The 19,700-nt window shown below is 39.0% G+C and overlaps 1 protein-coding gene across 3 annotated transcripts in view; it reads right to left on the bottom strand.

Moving 5' to 3' along the window:
* Positions 1–19,700, bottom strand: part of vezf1a (vascular endothelial zinc finger 1a) — a 44,524-nt gene that overhangs the window by 4,443 nt on the left and 20,381 nt on the right. For all 3 annotated transcript variants that reach the window (XM_067432613.1, XM_067432611.1, XM_067432612.1), the window contains exons 2-4: positions 7,579–8,348; positions 2,777–2,846; positions 1,844–2,009 (exon numbers count right to left, since the gene is read on the bottom strand). In XM_067432613.1, coding sequence (XP_067288714.1) covers positions 1,844–2,009; positions 2,777–2,846; positions 7,579–8,255 — 913 coding nt within the window. In that variant the 5' untranslated portion in view covers positions 8,256–8,348. The remainder of the gene's footprint in view (positions 1–1,843; positions 2,010–2,776; positions 2,847–7,578; positions 8,349–19,700) is intronic.

Here is a 19,700-nt window from a genome sequence, read left to right as displayed (position 1 = left end):
GTGGGCGGAGGGTTAGTCAACAAACGGTTCTAGTGACGTCATTACATCCCTGCACTTCCTGCTGTAGTCCAAACCGGCTGTTCGCTGTAGGCTTTTTAAGGGAACTTCTGTTAAATAAAATATCTCGCTTGGCATTGAACTTTGAGCTTTATAATTTTACAGGTATTATTTATGCTCTAACAGCAACATTACACACTAATTAAAGTTTGAAAGATGGAATCGCTAAGAACGGGACCTTTAATGCAAAAACTGCCTCATGTGGAGCTTATGAGTTGTTGATTATTATATCTAAAAATAAATAACTGAATTGAGGCTAATAGTTGGGCTCTGTTGTTAACCTTTAATATTATAACGTGTAGCCTAAGTAAGGACTCCCTATATAGTTTACAGCATTATCTTTAAGAAACTTTTAGTTATACTTGAATTAATTTAAGGACAGACATTTTTTTTTAGTATATATACCACTGTTGAATAAAAATAAATAAAAAGCAATTCTGTAAACCTGCTGTACTGAAATCGTACCGAACTGTGACTTCAATACCGAGGTATAGACCGAACATGGTCACAGATGCTGTCAATAGAATTTGTTGATTTGTTTTGAAACCTGAACAAATAGTTTTGGCTATTGAATAAAAAAATAAATAAAAATAAATAAAAAAAATCACAGTCAACAATAAACACCCAAAAAAATATCTAATCACTTTCAAAGCAGACAGAAATGTTAAAAACTAAACTACATGAGAGAGATGGATCATGGAATGGGGATCAGCGGGTTAATTCATGAAAACTATCCAAACAAACATATAATGGCACCTAGTACAGATCTAAGACAAACAGACCACAAGTATGAATTTGAAGGGAACTCCACTATAATTAATTACTAATTAAAGTAAATGACAGTACAAATTTCCTGAGTACCGCTTTACATCCTTGCATTAGATCTAACCCTTGACCCTTTCCTGACCCTGTTGTTCTAAAAAAGGATCCGGTTCAGTCAGAGCAGTTTCTGCCTAAAGCAAAGCATTGGCCTCCTCCACTGATATGCTTGACTAATTTAATCTCTGAACACACAAATCAAATGCCATGACCAATGAAATATGATGGAATGCACAACCAAAGTTCAAACCAATTCAGAGAAATAAATGCAATATTACTGGGAAAGGGGTTCTGGCTCAAGAATCACAGCAGCCATGTTTAAGTATCATTCCAAACAGAAGTGCTCGAAAATAACTGCTTTAATGGCCCTAATGCCCACCTTACAGAGACTTCACTCCCAGTGTTCTTTGTGCTTCATCAGAAGACAATTTTCAAAACTGGAACCATTCCTCCATTTTAGAAAGAGTTCTGGGCTTAAAAAATCGACTCTGCCCTAGTCCTTAAAACACGTTGTTCTCAAACCAAACAAGTGTCAAAGGCTGGGGATGGGACCAAGTAAAAAAGTTTTCAGAATAACAGAATAACTGAATTAAAGATACTTTGGATGTTAAAAAATATTCTGAACATTTGTTAATAAAAGACAATGGGGTAAAATTGATTGTAGACACTATTGTAACACTCAGTTTTGTTGTCATTCTGGCTGGTTCTCAGAGAGGTTTTATAAAAATCTCCAAACGGAGCAGGACAAAGTCACCTCTCATAAACTAGTGCATTTGAGCATGTGGAAGAGAGTTTGGGAGCTGAAGGGACAGCAAAGACCTCGGAGAGGAGAAGAAAGGATGGAACAGAGTATTAATAGAAGGATGTTGGTGTTAGAGCTAAATGAGTCACCCAGAGAAGCTGGAAAGGTTTTCCTACAGACTACAGGCTGATTGGCTGTTGGGCCAGCCAATCATATTGCACTTACCTTTGTTACAGGCGTTGTTAAAGTTGCTCTGGCCGTGTGTTTTTAAGTGGCTGGTGATGTAGGCAGCGCTCAGCATCTTTCCGCACACGTTGCACGTGACTTTCCCCTCGTGCCGAATCATATGTGACCGAAGTCTGTCTTTGGTGGCAAAGGCTGATGTACAGGCCTATTATAGACAAGACATGTAGATTTACATCATTACTAATTATTCAAACTGACATACTCTACGTTTTTACTTCAGGAAAACCTTTTTACTTCAGTCCCCTTTATGGAGTTTAAAGGGTTAGTTCTTCTAAAAACGAAAATTCTGTCACTAATTACCCACCCTCGTGTTGATCCAAACCTGTGAAACCTTCGTTCATCTTCGGAACACAATTGAAGATATTTCTGATGAAATCCTAGAGCTCTGACCCATCCATAGACAGCTATTTAATGAGCACTTTAAAGGCCCAGAAAGGTAGTAAAAACATCGTCAAAACAGTCCATGTGACTCTAGTTGGTCAGCTCTTGCATCAGCATCACACACACGCCGTGGTGCTCATGTGAAAAGCATCGGCCAATGGTAAGCCGGCGTTCTGGTGTAGCTCTGGCGTAACCCAAAAGCGTTGCAATGTACTTGCAATGTACAATGAGACTGACACAGACGTGAACAAATTGTTGAATAAAGTCATTATTCTAGGTAGTTTTTCGCGAAAAAGTATTCTCGGTGATTCATAAAATTAAGGTTGAATCAGAAATTTCTTTATTTGTGTTCCGGAGATGAACAAAGGTCTTTGGAATGACATGAGGCTGAGTAAATCATGACAGAAATTTCATTTTTGGGTGATCTATCCTCTAACTCTTTAAGCATATCTTCTTTGGGTACCGGCAACAAGAGGTGTACTGTCATGAGGCGCAACTGCATAAATGGGATGAATTGGTTCTGGTTCTTACCGTTACTTGGCATTTGAAAGGTCTCTCTGAGGAATGAACATGCTTTACATGGCAGCTGAGATGGTCAGGCCTGAGAAGACAGGGAAAAATGAAAAACATGACAAGGAAGAAAACAGCATAATGTCACCGTAACAAAGCTACTTGGTTTTTGGTACCAGCTGTGTCTGTGTGAAGTGTAATATGCCTAGTAATGTGACCTGCAGGATTGGACACCCCTGGTCTATAATGTTTGGTTTATTGAATAGTGTGAATTCTGTGAAAGCATCTTCCAAAATCAAGATGTGAATTGCAGTGCGACTTGCCAATTGCTGTGAATGCAATCTGAAAATGTAAAAAGAAATTGTGGGGATACTCTATAACTTTTGAGGTCCGGAAGATTTAGTTTTATATAGAATAGGTTTATTAAGCAAGGACGCATTAAAGGGTCATGAAACCCTAAAACACTTTTTTTTAATGTACAGGCTTTGTACATCAATGAAAACATGAAACAGCAGGCTTTGTACATCATGAGTAGTTTTTTTTCACTTTGGGAACCATTTGTTTCTTCCGATTTATAAGGCAAAGTTGAACCAAAACCGAAAAGTGAGATATATGCAATAATTTGGAGTGGAGATGTGTCTTTGTCATCCTTTTCTGGGCTTTTCTCTACATAATTCATAAAAACCACAATACATAAAAAGTTAATTCTTATGAATAGCAATTCTACAAGTATTGCAATTCGATTTTGCAATGTTGTTTCTTAATTTTTTTTTTTTTTTTTTTTTACACTAGACCATGGGGAAAAGTTGAATCATACACTTCTATCGACTGCACATGACGTATAAGATGAATCACATTGACTGCCACAAATAGATTTAAACAAGTAAATGTCGATATTGTAATGGGCCAACAATATGGGAAGTGCTGGGTAGACTCAAATCGCTTCCTTGCGTCCGGTTGAAAGGGGTACTACTTCACTTAACACTCATAGATAATGACACAGTTCACCCTCTGTTGGAACAAAAGTGGGTAACTTCTGTCCACCTCATCTATAAGCAATAACTAAAATAAAGCAATTTCATTTAAAGGGATAGTTCACCAAAAAAATGAAAATTTGATGTTTATCTGCTTACCCCCAGGGCTTCCAAGATGTAGGTGTGTTTGTTTCTTCAGTAGAAAGAACCGTTGCTCGTATAATGCATGTCAATGGGGTGTATTTCTATGAGAGTCACTATGAGAGTAAACAACACATAGACATACGAATCCATATGAAACAGCGGGTCGTGGCGACACATTGATGTCTAAAGACACGAAACGATCAGTTTCTGTGAGAAACCGAACAGTATTTATGTTATTCTTTTTACCTCATAGCAGACGAATCTCATCTAAAATTCACAATCCCAACACCATTACTTCTGCCGAAGAAGGTCAAAACCCGGCACGATCATATAGATATTATATATATTAGGGGTTGAACGACTTCCATTTTTTTAAAGTCGACATTTATGTCATGAAAGTCGAGTCGAGGTCGACTAGTCGCTGATGACATCATTAATAAAGAAATAAACCTAAACCTTGAGCTGAGACGCGAACTCGGGTCTTCTTGTGCACGGGACAGCTATGGCATATAACGCAGCACTGCCCACGATGTTATTAATCCTACAAAACAGCTTTAGTATCAGTTCTTTTGTTCTTATGTTTGTTATATTTCTCTCAGTTTTCTGCTCGTTCTGAATAAGATACAGATAAAGTAGCACAATAAAGATTACAATGTATATGAATGCATTACTAATAGTATGTGAATTAATTCTACCTGGCCGCGTCTCTCTACTAATGGTGAAGCTGTGAGTTTTAGTTAACAAGAAATATTTGCTAGAAATATTCAGATTCTAAGCCATTTTATTGATAAATCCCAGAACTGTGTTGACAATACATTTCTGCGCTTCTGAATGGTTTTGTGTGAGGCGCGCAATCTCCGCGTGATCAGGCTATGTGTGTGTTTTTTGCAATCGCACGCAGCGATGATTAACTTACGTGTACAATAAGCGTGCAGTCTCCCGATAAATTTTGAGCATCCATATGCGTATAGAAGAAGTATATAGAAGTATAGTACCTGCGGGTAAGTGCATCTGTACCCCGATTGAGGGTGAGATAAATTATGATAGCAACAATGTTCTCAAGACAAATGCTTCCTTTCAGTTTCGTTGAGGGTTTAAGAACAGAAAACACAAAGTCCTTCATTTAAACTTCACTTAACCATTATCTTTGTCTCCGCAACGTCTGTCAGTGGCACGTTTTCTCACCTGATAATATCGTCATCCAATAATATTTTAGTTTTCTCAACATGAAAATGAGAAACAATACAAGCAGGACAACGACAACCATAACTTTTAACGACTTGTGTGTGTGTGTGTGTGTGTGTGTGTGTGTGTGTGTGTGTGTGGTACAACATGGCCCGCTCTGATTTCTTAGTGTTTTTTCCGCTCGCTCTGCCGGAGCTTATAATGCTTTTGTTCTTTAGGCACATTTTTTTTACACACTGTTTAATGTTTTAAAAACCTTAAGATTTAACTTAAGTGTGTTGTGTACATTGCGTAATCATAAGCTTGTTCAGAAATGGTGACGACATGTTGATAAAAATAATAATAAACGTCTTATTTTCTCAAAATACCTAATTTAAATAAACGAATATTCGATTTTTATGAGCCCAAATATTCAAATACAATATTTTGGGAAAATGCCCATCCCTAGTTTTGACCTTCTTCGGCAGAAGTAATGGCATTGGGAATACTAGATGAGATTCGTCTGATACGAGGTAAAAAAAAAAAACCCATAAATACTGTTCGGTGTACTGTTCAGAAACCGATCGTTTCGTCTCTTAGGACATCAATGTGTCGCCACGAGCTGCAGGATTTAATATGGATTCGTATATGTCTGTGTGTTTTTACTCTTATAATGACTCTCATAGAAAAAAAACCCTTTAACATGTATTATTCACAACGGTTGGAGTTAAAAATCTTCATTTATGTTCTACTGAAGAAACAAACACACCTACATATTTGATGCCCTGGGGGTAAGCAGATAAACATCAAATTAAAATTTTTGGGTGAACTATCCTTTTGAATTAATATTGATTCTGAAATGATGGGAAAAAAAAGAAAAAAAAGAAAAAAAAATCACATTTAAAAACCTGAATGATTTGTTTAACCTAATTTTTTCTCCCAGCCCTACTAATAATATTATCTCGATGACAGTAAAATAACACTGCCTCTGATGTTTTTAACTTACTTGCATATTCATAAAGCATTTTTTTGCAATCAAACTTTTTGGAACAAAATAAAAGTAAAAGCAGATTAACAGGGACATGCATTCATGTTTACAAAACACACTAAATATGAACATGACGCAATCTGCCAGTGAGACTGGGACATTTTGTTTCAGGTGGTGTTCTCAGGAACAGCTAGAGCTCTAAAAACAGCTCTTTTCATCTCTGTGCTTTGACTTGTGTCAGTGCGTGATTAATAATCCGAGGATTAATTTCAGGGATAGTGAGGCCTCTCTGATGCTTTTCTAGATATTCAGAGACATTATAGACGAGACTCCTAAAGCAGCCGTGTGTCTGCGGCCCCTGAGTGACTCAAAGGAAACCTCAGCACTGATCCTCTAAGACAGAACAAACAGGAGGGAATAACAGAGGAATAAGAGCACCCCCTCCTCCTTCTGTTCACGCAGACCCTCGGCATGCTGGGCCCTACAAAGGAAGCCAGTCAGATCCATTCACAACAACTATAAATCAGCCAGCGGCAGCCAATAGGAACGAGACAAAATTAACATCATCAGAACAGCAGATGGTGGATTCAGCTCAAGCCTTGAACACATATTTCAACAGACAGTATTAAATGCACTGACATCATCAGAATCCACAAACAGCCTCGTTTTATCTGGTATGGAAATTAGCTATTACTTTTAACATTTGATATTAATGTATACATTTAAGCATTAATCAAAAGTCAAAAATATAGTGCTATTTGTAGAGATCTGAAAAGAGAAACGGTCTCATTCAGAATCAGAAAACTAAAAACAATCATGATGTTAGGTTTTATTATAGATTATACTGAACTACAGAAACGACCATGCAAAATGATACATTTTATCTCAGATCTGAGCTTGTAGTCTAATTCAAATACTGGTTGAAATAGTTTAAAAATAATGTTTTTTCTTAGACTAATGAGCTGGATCTTTTTAAATGAATCGGTGAAAAAGACTCACAAATTAGTTTTAAACCAGTTTAGGACTTAAATCAGCATTTTAAAATGTAATTTATGCCTTTGATGGCAAATTTGTTATGTAGCAGTTGTTCAGCTTAATACTTTGGTGGAAACCGAATTAGTTTGATGAACGGAAAGTGCAAAAAATTAAATAGAAATCTATCGTAACAAATGTATTTAATGTAACTTTTGATCAATTTAATGCATCCTTGCTGAATAAAAGTACTCATTTATTTAAAAAAAAAACCTTACAACAACATTTCATTTAGTTTTCATTTGTTACATTTATATAGCGCTTTTCTAGGCACTCAAAGCGCTTAACATAGAAGGGGGAATCTCCTTAACCACCACCAATGTGCAGCATCCACCTGGATGATTTTTAAACCATTAACTTTTGATGATCAAGGGAGAGGCTTCCTCAAAAGAATCATTAAAGAACCCGAATTGTTCATTGGAATCTTAACCGGAACCATTAAATTCTGATCCCTAACTTCTAAATCAAACACACTGAGTAAATATTAACCAGTTTAGAAGAAATGCAAAAGCCCCACGTACCTTGAGAAGCCCTTTCCGCACACAGAACAGACGTAGGGTTTGTGGACGCCTCCGTCGTGTGAGCGCACATGGTACGTCATGCGATCTTTCCTCTTAAAGCGCTGCTGGCATATAGGACACTCGAATGGCTTTTCGTCCGAGTGCGACAGCTTGTGGCGGTTCAGATGGTAAACGTCCCGGAAGGCTTTCCCGCACATTTCACAGCCGTGGTTCTTTTTTACGGGCTTGGGTGGCTTTTTGGGAGCACTGTGATGGGTCACGTTGGACATGGACGTCGGGGACATGACGGTGGATGCGGAGGACGTGGAAGTGGTCGCCGTGGAGAGGATGCCAGTGACGGTTGAGATGTAGGAAGGGTCACCCGTGGTCTCGCGGGGCATGGTGGAGATGAGCGGGACCATGGTGGGCGCCGCCTGCGCCGTCTTCTTGGGTCTGGACACCATTTTGATGCCGGTGTGGCAGGACTCATGGCGGCGAAGGTGGTAGCTGTCACGGAAGGCCTTGTTGCAGTAGCCACAGATGAATGGCGTCTTGCTCTTGTGCTCTTTCTTGACCACGGGCATCGGACCGCCCCCTCCAGCATTCCCACCCCCTCCTCCCCCCGTTCCGCTGGCTACATTGTCCTTGAGAAGCTCGGCTGCGCTGACAGGGGGCTTGTGGTCCAGCGGAATGGGCATCACAGGCTTCTGGTCCTGTGGCTCAGAGTTCAGCAGTGGCAGCAGGCTGTTTGGGGCCACCTGGTGCTGGTGGTGAAGGGCTTCATTAGCCTGCTGGAAAGAGAAGACAGAACCAGGGCAGGGAGGTTAAAGACTGTGATGTACTGACCAACAACAACAACAACAACAACAACAACAACAACAAAAAATAGTTACAGTATTTACCAATATTATGGTGGATAACCATTATAAAGAAATGTGTTCTGCAGTTAATACAAATAAGTAATACTAATACAAATACTTAAAACAAATAAAATACTAAATAAAAATGAGATAAAATAAATACATATTTTAAAAAAATGATGTATTGCCATATCAGCATTTGTGGCTATTTTCATGGCAAGATCATATAAAAAATGGACATACAAAAAAAAAACTTTAAAAAAAACTGATAACCCTCTCACATAAATATAACAAATATTATATGAGATTTTTTCATTTCAATATTTGAAAAAAGAAGAAAAACCCTTTTTTTAAACATCCATTAAAGACGTTTGCCTAGTGACAAAGCAGTACATTCCAACAAAATATGTTTGACAAGTTACATATTGGTGGTACAACAACTTTCAATAAAAACATACAAGTCAGTCTGGAATGACCAATCCGGCATCTTGAGTAAACTGATCGTGTCTTCTACTCTCAAAAATGTAATTTGAAACAAACTTTTCATTTTTGATTGGATTAACGTCATATATCTTAACACAGCTATTAATGAACATATGATAATAAAACATATTAAAAAAGATATAATAATAATAATAATAATAATAAATAAAAATGCCAGAATAATAAAATAATAAAGTATCTATTAAATCAATCAAACGATCAAATCAATCAACTGTCATGTATGCCGAATCCAACTGTCAATCAACTGTCATGTATGCCAAAACACAAACACATTTTCATATATATATATTTACGCACACTCACCTAAAGGATTATTAGGAACACCATACTTATACTGTTTTACCCCCTTTCGTATTCAGAACTGCCTTAATTCTACGTGGCATTGATTCAACAAGGTGCTGAAAGCATTCTTTAGAAATGTTGGCCCATATTGATAGGATAGCATCTTGCAGTTGATGGAGATTTGTGGGATGCACATCCAGGGCACGAAGCTCCCGTTCCACGACATCCTAAAGATACTCTATTGGGTTGAGATCTGGTGACTGTGGGGGCCATTTTAGTACAGTGAACTCATTGTTATGTTCAAGAAACCAATTTGAAATGATTCGAGCTTTGTGACATGGTTCATTATCCTACTGGAAGCAGCCTTCAGAGGATGGGTACATGGTGGTCATAAAGAGATGGACATGGTCAGAAACAATACTCAGGTAGGCCGTGGTATTGAAACGATGCCCGATTGGCACTTAGGGGCCTAAAGTGTGCCAAGAAAACATCCCCACACCATTACACCACCACCACCAGCCTGTACAGTGGTAACAAGGCATGATGGATCCATGTTCTCATTCTGTTTACGTCAAATTCTTACTCTACCATCTGAATGTCTCAACAGAAATCGAGACTCATCAGTCCAGGCAACATTTTTTTCCAGTCTTCAACTGTCCAATTTGAATGAGCTTGTGCAAATTGTAGCCTCTTTTTGGTATTTGTAGTGGAGATGAGTGGTACCCGGTGGGGTCGTCTGCTGCTGTAGCCCATCTGCTTCAAGGTTGTGCGTGTTGTAGTTTCACAAATGTTTTGCTGCATTCCTTGGTTGTAACGAGTGGTTATTTCTGTCAAAGTTGCTCTTCTATCAGCTTGAATCAGTCGCCCTATTCTCCTCTGAGCAATAGCATCAACAAGCCATTTTCGCCAACAGGACTGCCGCATACTGGATGTTTTCCCTTTTCACATTATTCTTTGTAAACCCTAGAAATGGATGTGCGTTGAAATCCCAGTAACTGAGCAGATTGTGAAATACTTAGTCTGGTACCAACGCGTGCCAGACTGAGTGCCAATGTCATGCTCAAAATTGCTTAAATCACCTTTCTTTTCCATTCTGACATTCAGTTTGGAGTTCAGGAGATTGTCTTGACCAGACCACACCCCTACAGGCATTGAAGCAACTGCCATGTGATTGGTTGATTAGATAATTGCATTAATGAGAAATTGAACAGGTGTTCCTAATAATCCTTTAGGTGAGTGTGTATATAATATATATATATATATATATATACACACACACACACAGATACACACACACACACAGAGAGAGAGAGAGAGAGAGAGAGAGAGAGAGAGAGAGAGAGAGAGAGAGAGAGAGAGAGAGAGAGAGAGAGAGAGAGAGAGAGAGAGAGAGAGAGAGAGAGAGAGAGAGAGAGAGAGAGAGAGAGAGAGAGAGAGAGAGATGATACATATTACATAATAGGATGCATATGCATTACACACACTTGGTCACAGTAAAGATGCACAGATGCGAGAGCTTCACATTTATTTTTCCTCAGATAATTTTTTTTTTTAAATGAAGGTAATTCTAATGAGAATTTAACTCTGGGGCTTCAGTGCATTTGAACAGAGATGAAAAACTCTGATCTCACGGATACAGATCATATTGCCTGAGCACATCCTGCACAGAGCTGCTGTGTGTGTGTGTGTGTGTGTGTGTGTGTGTGTGTGTGTGTGTGTGTGTGTGTGTGTGTGTGTGTGTGTGTGTGTGTGTGTGTGTGTGTGTGTGTGTGTGTGTGTGTGTGTTCTGTGTTCCCATTAGCACTTCCAGCAGCCTGTGGGGTGACTAACGATGAGCAGAAGTTCAGGAATGAACACACACGCTCACATTACATACATACAAACACACACTGGACACGACAGCTGGCAGGAGGAAGAGGCACTCCATTGAGAACCATCTCATTAAATCAAATGAGTCAAGTTTCCCCTCTTCAAACACAGAAATTCATGCTGGGCTAATGACTGGATTCAGAATTCCTGATTCAGAATGATTCACAGTGTTATCAAAAGTGTCATCTGGGCCACAAACTAATGACACAGATTACACTGCAGTCGTGATAGAGCACATGCTGGCATGAACGCAGGGTACAGGACAGAGCCTGTGTGCTCTGATTAACTGAACTCGAAAACAACGTCGGGCCGCTGAGGAATCTAAATCTGTCCGGCGTAAACCGATCTGCCTGCCGAGATGCTCCCGGTTCTTCATGTGACTGCTAAATTAACCGTAACGAAAGAGAGATGATACAGCGGGTCAGGAACAAACAAACTAAACCTGTGAATGAGATGACATGGACTTCACAGGGACATACCGCACTTAGACATACCGCACAGAGCTGTCTTACCCCGTTATGGTAAGACAGCTCTGATTGATGGACAGGAATAGAAAACATTTCTATTTAGAAATTGATTTTTATAAAAAAAAAATTATATCTAATTGATATTAGATATCAAACCCATTTTGCATGACGGAAAACCCAGATCTCTATGTATTTTTTTAACGACACCATGCTTCACGTAAAGTGGGAAACTGTTTTTATGCCTTCATATATATATATATATATATATATATATATATATATATATATATATATATATATATAAAAAAGATTTTATTACTGCAGCAAATGTATCACTATAATAAGAAATTATAAAAACGCTATTGCTCAAAAGTTGAGTAAGTACGATTTTTCTTCATTTTCAAATCAATACTTCCATAAATAACATTAGAACTTCTGAAGGATCATGTGACACTAAAGACTGAAGTAATTGGACAATAAATTATTTTTTTAAATGCATAAAAATATGTTTTTAAACAGTTTAAAAAGTGCTTTAAGGAGGAATTTTTTTTTTTTTTTTAAATATTAAAGGTCCCGTTCTTCGCGATTCCATCTTTCAAACTTTAGTTAGTGTGTAATGTTGCTGTTAGAGCATAAATAATACCTGTAAAATTATAATGCTCAAAGTTCAATGCCAAGCAAAATATTTCATTTAACAAAAGTTCCCTTAAAAAGCCTACAGCGAACAGCCGGTTTGGACTACAGCAGGAAGTGCAGGGATGTAATGACGTCACTAGAACCGTTTGTTGACTAACCCTCCGCCCACAAGAACACACAAAAAAGGGGGCGTGGTCTTGTTGCTCTCCCACGTGGAGAAGAGCGCGCATTCAGCGCTTGCCTCCCCGTTATGGTAAGAGGCGGGACCTTTCCGGGCAAAGTGCGCTAAGCTGCTGTCCAATCACAACACGGGAAGCGCTGGCCCAATCAGAACTCGTTACGTCTTTCTGAAGGAGGGACTTCATAGAACAAGGAAATCATCAGGCCGTTTTTAGGACAGAGGAAACAGCGCTGTACAGATAAGTCAATTGTGTGAAAAATACTGTGTTTTTTTACACGCGAAACATGAACTCATGCTATATTGCACACTGTAAACATAATCAAAGCTTCGAAAACACGCGAAGAACGGGACCTTTAATGATTTTAATGAAAATGGGACCTTTAATGATTTTACTCCATTTGTGATCAAAGTAAATGTAGCATTGGGGAGCATAAAATACTTCTTTTAAAAATCATTAAAATTTACCTCCAAACTTCTGAATGGTAATGCACCTTATACATATAAATGTAAAAATTACTTTCACATATACAATAAACAAATAAATGGATGGATTTTTAGTCTAAATTAGGGATAGGACAATTACTGGTTTCACAATAAACCGCGATAAAATGTACTACTGACAATAAAAATGTAATTATCATTAAAACCCGTGTTTGATTATCACGATTTTGAAAACTCGCAGTTAATCCTGTCCAGCAAGCCTCAGTCTGGCGCAGTGCGCAACGTTTTTTTCGTTGACATTGGCACTCAGTCAAAGGAAGTGCCAGCGCTTGGAAGATTTTTTAGCCTTTTAAAAGGACAAAATCAGTTGAAATCTGAAAGTTGTTGCAATAGGGGCAAACACTTCAAATCTGCCGAGCCGTCTTCATGGCCATCACCCACTGTTGTATTGCGAACACACGCATGTTCACTTTGACCTTAAAGGGGGGGTGAAACACTCAGTTTCAGTCAATCTCATGTCAATCTTGAGTACCTATAGAGTAGTATTGCATCCTTCATATCTCCGAAAAGTCTTAAGTTTTATTATATTTACAAAAGAAATATGGGCTGTTCCGAGTCTTTCCGGAAAAAAAACGAGCGCCTGGAGGCGTATCGTGTGGGCGGAGCTAAAGAATCACGAATGTGCACAAAGCGGTGACGTCCTCAAGCGAGGAGAAACCCATCGCTATCTCAGCTAATACAGATAATGATCCACAATCAAATCTGAGGCAGAAATAAATTGAACAGGAGAAACGGCAAAATCAGGACGTCCGTCTCTGTGGTATGTACTGTATTTAGGGGCCTGTCAACATTTGTGTGTCTTTACTCTCAGTTTATGAGGACATGATTCGGTTTATGGACTATTGTATGCGACTAGACCTTAGCAGTAGCAAGCAAAACGGTTTTGCACGTCGGAGTCAGACTAGTGTAACGTTATACAGAACAACAATGGAGTAACCGTTAGCGCATTTGAATGACGAAGCACGCGATCGTGTCGTTTACTGATGTTTACTCACGTGACGATAGCCAACAGCACAGACATTTGAAGCAGATTTACTCACCGGCTGCTTCCAAAGCAGGACCGAACCTTTATCGCTGGGACCGCTCCGTCAAAAACACACTTCTTTGGTATGATTTGGTGAAGTCCTGTGACAGCAGTGGCGTGGAAATCCACTTTGAGACGCGACTGAAGCGATGCCCTGAAGCTTCCTGTCATTTCTGCGTTCAAATCGGTTCAAATGCAGTGCTGCCTTCCCGGAATGCTGTGCTGAAGCGTTGAAGTCACTTGACGTCACCCATAGGAATAAAGTGGAGCGCGGCGCGCGACATAAGTCTTCACGGAGGACTGGATCTGCACCTGAGAGTCTGTCTATGGGCGTGCATTTCCTCTCTCTCGCTCTAGTCACGCGCGCGTAAATACTCTATCAAACGTCCAACATTAGTTTTTAAAACTTTGTCTATGTTTAGGATGGGAATCCAAGTCTTTAACAGTGTAAAAAGCTCAGTATGCATGAAACAGCATTTCACCTCCCCTTTAAAGGGTTAGTTCACCCAAAAATTACAATTCTCTCATTAATTACTTACCCTCATGTCATTCAACACCCCTCCATTCATGCCCTCACCCCTCCAATGTAAGACCTCCATTCATCTTCGGAAAACAAATGAAGATATTTTTGTTTAAATCCGATAGCTCAGAAAGGATTTTATTGACAAAAATGTCATTTCCTCTCTCAAGACCCATAAAAGGCACTAAAGACGTCGTTACAAAGCCCATCCCACTACCGTATCTCTACAATAATTTTATGAAGCGACGAGAATAGTTTTTTGTGAGCAAAAAAAATTAATAACGACTTGTATAGTAATGCGCCGAATTCAAAACAATGTTTAGAACGGTTATGAATCAGCGTATTGATTCATGATTCGGATCGCCAATGCCAAGTCATTTCAGCAGTTTGACGCGCGATAACTATGCAAGTCGTTATTTCGTTGTTTTTTTCCACACAAAAACTATTCTCGTCGCTTCATAAAATTACTGTAGAGATGGGCTTTGTAACGACGTATTTAGTGCCTTTATGGGTCTTGAGAGAGGAAATTACATTGGTGTCAATGAAGGCCTGTCTGAGGCATCGGATTTCAACAAAAATATCTTCATTTGTGTCTGATAAACAGAGACACAAAGATAAACGGAGGTCTTCTGGGTGTCGAACAACATTAGGGTACATAATTAATGAGAGGATTTTATTTTTTGGGTGAACTAACCCTTTATTACCTTTAATAACTATGGGGAATAATTGGACAAAATGTTGTTTTGAGTTTAAATATTTTTTTTCTCACTCGAAATCAACATGAAGCTTCAGAAAAGAAAAGTCTGCAGTAAGTGGCTTTGAGCCAAAGATGAACAGCAAGTTCAAATCCCAAACAACATCTCATTTTAACAAAATCGTCATAAATGGACTGCAACATGGCAGTCTCACATTCACCCATTCATACACCGACGGCGATGTCAGCCATGTAAGGCGCCATCCAGCTCGTCGGGAGCAGCTGGGGTTAGGTGTCTTGCTCATGGACACTTCGACACTTCAGGTGGAACCGGGGATTGAACCACCAACCTTCTGGTTTGTAGACAACCTACATGAACCACTGAGCCACTGCCACCCCAATAATATTGTGATAATATTGATAATTTTGTGATGTCATACAGTCCCCATGCCTAGTCTAAATCTGTGCATTTAGGTAAATATTACCCTTAAAAATGTATAAAAACAACAAGGAATGCAATCCAGAATAGTTTATAAACATAAAAATGTGATGCAATTTTATGAGATGCAATACTGACGTACTACACACTCAAAAAGTGCGTACTTTTCCATTATTTACTTTTACAGGGCAGAAGTATGTGAATTGGGATGCAGCCAACATGGACAACACACCTCGCAGGCCTGGAAACAGAGGTGGATGTTTGTTTGTTTACTGAGGCTTCTGGGAGGCTGGACGCGCTCCTTCAGTTCTCCTTTACACACACAGCAGCATGAGGGAGTTGTTTACACGGCTCGGGGCAAAAGCTTACAGACACTCGTTGCTAACCTACATCACAACCACCTGCCCCAGCAGACACTGATCTCTGAGCCAAACGAGTGGGAAAAGAATACAGCAATCACAACCACTGCCATGCCGGGAATTTGTGAACACTCAAATTAATCTGAACGGTCCTAACGAACTGATTCGCTAAAATGATTCAGACCTTTCTACGGTACCCCAGCCGGAGGCCCTTAAAAGACCCAATAAAGTGCGGCAAACGCCCTGTTCTCCCACTATTGATGTTCAATGGAGCATCTAAAACAGGCACAGCCCCCAAGAACCAAGAAACAGCCCCAAACCAGCTCTGTTGAAAAAAAAAAAACCTCACTCACCGCACACAACTAATGAGCGAAAACCGTATGTAGATTTTAAACAGGAACAAAGTCAGCGGAAGGTCAAAGGTGGCATTATTAGGGCTCGGCCCCTGAGGGCACGTCTTCCTCTGCCTTGATAAAACAAAAAGGCCTGTCAAATCTCAGAGGCCAAGGAAACACACACATAGCCTGAGGGCATCAGGAAAAAGAATGGGCAGATTAGTCGTCCTAGAAGCTAATTGATTAGTGAGGCAGACTAGTTCATTAAAATAAAATAAAAATTAACACCATCATGAGAGTTTCAACATGCTGACACTGCAAAGTCTCAAGTCTCAAAGTCACTGCCCAAATTTAAAGATCTCGGTAATAGTTCTGTGCAAAAGATATTTTGATATTTAGCATGTTTATTTGTTGAATATCTCTCTTTCGAACCAATACGTGATTTTGCATTTAGTACATGACATGTATACATCAAGTAAAATGATAATGTCATAATGTAATTTTTTTGCCATGCTGTATAAATACCCCTAAGAAACTAATTTAATCAGGGTTCCTGACCTGCCCTTATGAACCCTTTTCACATATATGAGGCTCTCAGGAGGTGAAGTTATCATAGGGTGCTTTCACACCTACCTTGTTTGGTCCGGATTTTCGGACTTTTCAGTTTGGTACGAACCAAAATTACAGGTGTGAAACCTCCCTCGGACCATGGTCCGGACATAACAGACGAAATTTGGTCCGACGAAAAGAGGTAGTCTCGGTCCGGACCAAACAGAACAAAGGTTCGGTTCGTTTCTTGTGTGAAAGCATTTTCTGTATAGTTCGGACTTTCAGACCATTTACAGGAAGTTCTGGTGTAGGATTAGTGAAAAAACACAGATTAAACTCACATGCAGTGATGGAGCGTTCAGCATTTTAAACAGAACTGCTTGTAGTCATGTCAGCTCGCGTGAACAGCGTGCTCTGCTTGTCTATACAAATAACTAACTGCGTTGCTCAGAAGAGAGAGAAATTAAAAAATGGCCGTACACCGCAGTTTAGTTTAGTGTAATTTAATGGCAAGGTAATATAATACAAAGTATAGCGTTATAAATGTACATTTTATTTTAAAAATGTAAGAAAAAAATAGAGCTAGATTTATGATTATATCAGTCTGTGAGTAGGATCCATTTGTCAATTTAAAAAAGATTTCATTTTGCATGTGCTTAATCAGGAGAATGAGATGCTGTTGGTCTCTCAATTAAGATGCGTGCTTTCCTGCAATCACGAAGAGGGCAGGGTTAAATACCTGACCTCTCGCATTCAGCGTCATCCATCCATCTCGAAAGGCTGACCGCGACGCAGGCAGACGCAGGACAAGAAAAATGAACGCTTCTTTCTGCTCCTTATTTCATCTGCTCTATTGTGATGGACACAAATCAGAGCGGGGATGCCCTCACGGATCCGCAGGGGGTCTTTGTGCGGGAGTCTTCTCCGATTTGGTTCCTCTATTCATGAGGAGAACTGCATATCTCCACACGCACACACGCACACACGCACACACACACACAAACGCACGCACACACAAACGCACGCACACACACACACACCTGCTCGTTCACTTCCTATAGCATCCTCGTCATCATTTTACTGACTACGTCTGGGGATGCGAGTCTAGACTAGGCCGCTACGTGTGTGTGTGTGTGTGTGTGTGTGTGTGTGTGTGTGTGTGTGTTTGTGTGAACTTCACGAGTGTGTGACGCAGAATGACTGTAGCCCTGCTGCGTCTTCACGCCACTCTGACAATTTTGATACAAATCGGCTCTGAAGGCTGAGGTCAGTGTAACGTAAATAACAGAGAAAACGAGTTCAGCGAGAGAATAAGGAGTTTTGAAAAGCCAGCGGCCGCACAATGGAGATCCGCAACGGGCCAGGGCTGGATGCTGAAACACATGGTAATTCATTTTTGAGTAAAGCTTTCTTAAATTTGAATTTGAAAAGAAACAGCAAAGAAGAAAGGGTGATTAAACGGGCAAAAAAAAAACAGTACAAAAGGAACAGGGTGCTTGTGGGAAGGCAAACAGCTCATAACACCACACAACCCAGCTGTTTACAACTATTAGACCCTAAAGGACAAATCCCAATGCATAATCTCCCTGCAGTTCACACATTTTCACAGACACATGAAGGTTACGTTTTACTGGGACTAGGGATGGGCGGTGTGGCCACAATCTTACATCATGCTATGAGTAATTGTAAATCACGTTAACTGCATGCATTAAAAATGCTAGAAACTCAATCCCATAATATTGAATATGACAATCATAGCATATTGCTGCGTTGTATAATAATATTAAATATAATTATGTAATATATTCAACTTTACAGGGATGAATATTTTTAAATAACGATAATGTGAGTGTGTGTGTTTGTATTCCTGTCAGTAGTCCTTTCAAAACAATTTATTTGTACGCAAAATAAAAGTTTGTGTTTACATGTGTCGTGTATAAAAATTATGTATACACACATGCATGTAGTTATATTTAAGAAAAATGTGTTATATATATATATATATATATATATATATATATATATATATATATATATATATACATACATACATATACACTTACACACGTGCCAGGTATATTTAAGAAAATATATATTACTAAATATAATATAATATATATATATATATATATATATATATATATATATATATATATATATATAAATTTTACTAAGAAATATATTATATATATTTCTTAAATATATCTGGCTTGTGTGTGTGTGTGTGTGCGTGTGTGTATAAAATTTTGTGTATTATATATATTTACACAACACATGTAAACACAAACTTTTATTTTGAAAGCAATCGTAATGAATTGATTTGACAGCGCTAATACTAAGTCAACAGGCTATAAAAATATATACATTGAAATTTTATTCAAGGGGAAAATTTATATAAATAATAGTCAATCTTTAGGGACCAATTCTCACTATTAACTAGCCTGACATGGTCATACTAAATTCTAGTGAGAATATGAGTCTGAAACTACTCCATTGGGCTGTGATCATGGGGTGTGTTTCAACCGAACCAGGAAAGACATCAATTGGATAGAGCTACAACCAATCAAAGCGATGCATTACGCTATTTGTCAAATGTCAACAGAGCTCAACTGCACTGTGTTGCCAGGTCCGCGTTTTTTTCCACGGGTTGAAGCGACTATTATGTGATATATAGACCCATGAGTGCGAATTTTAGCAGGCGACATTGCCAAAATAACACACATTTTACCCCCCAAACGCCATTTTTTTTTCCGGAGAACCCCCCGAGAAGCTATTGTTTAGGGGTAGTAGTTGGCAGATTTTGTTGTAAAACTTGGCAACCCTGTCTGCACGTGCGCTGGAATAAACGATCTTTGCCGGTTTTGTAAAAAAAAAAAATAATTTAATGATAAACAGAGTAATTACCCAACATGATCATCATTTC

Source organism: Pseudorasbora parva, chromosome 23 (genome assembly GCF_024679245.1).
Source record: "Pseudorasbora parva isolate DD20220531a chromosome 23, ASM2467924v1, whole genome shotgun sequence".
NCBI lineage: Eukaryota > Metazoa > Chordata > Actinopteri > Cypriniformes > Gobionidae > Pseudorasbora > Pseudorasbora parva.
This window is presented reverse-complemented; position numbering and strand designations above follow the sequence as displayed.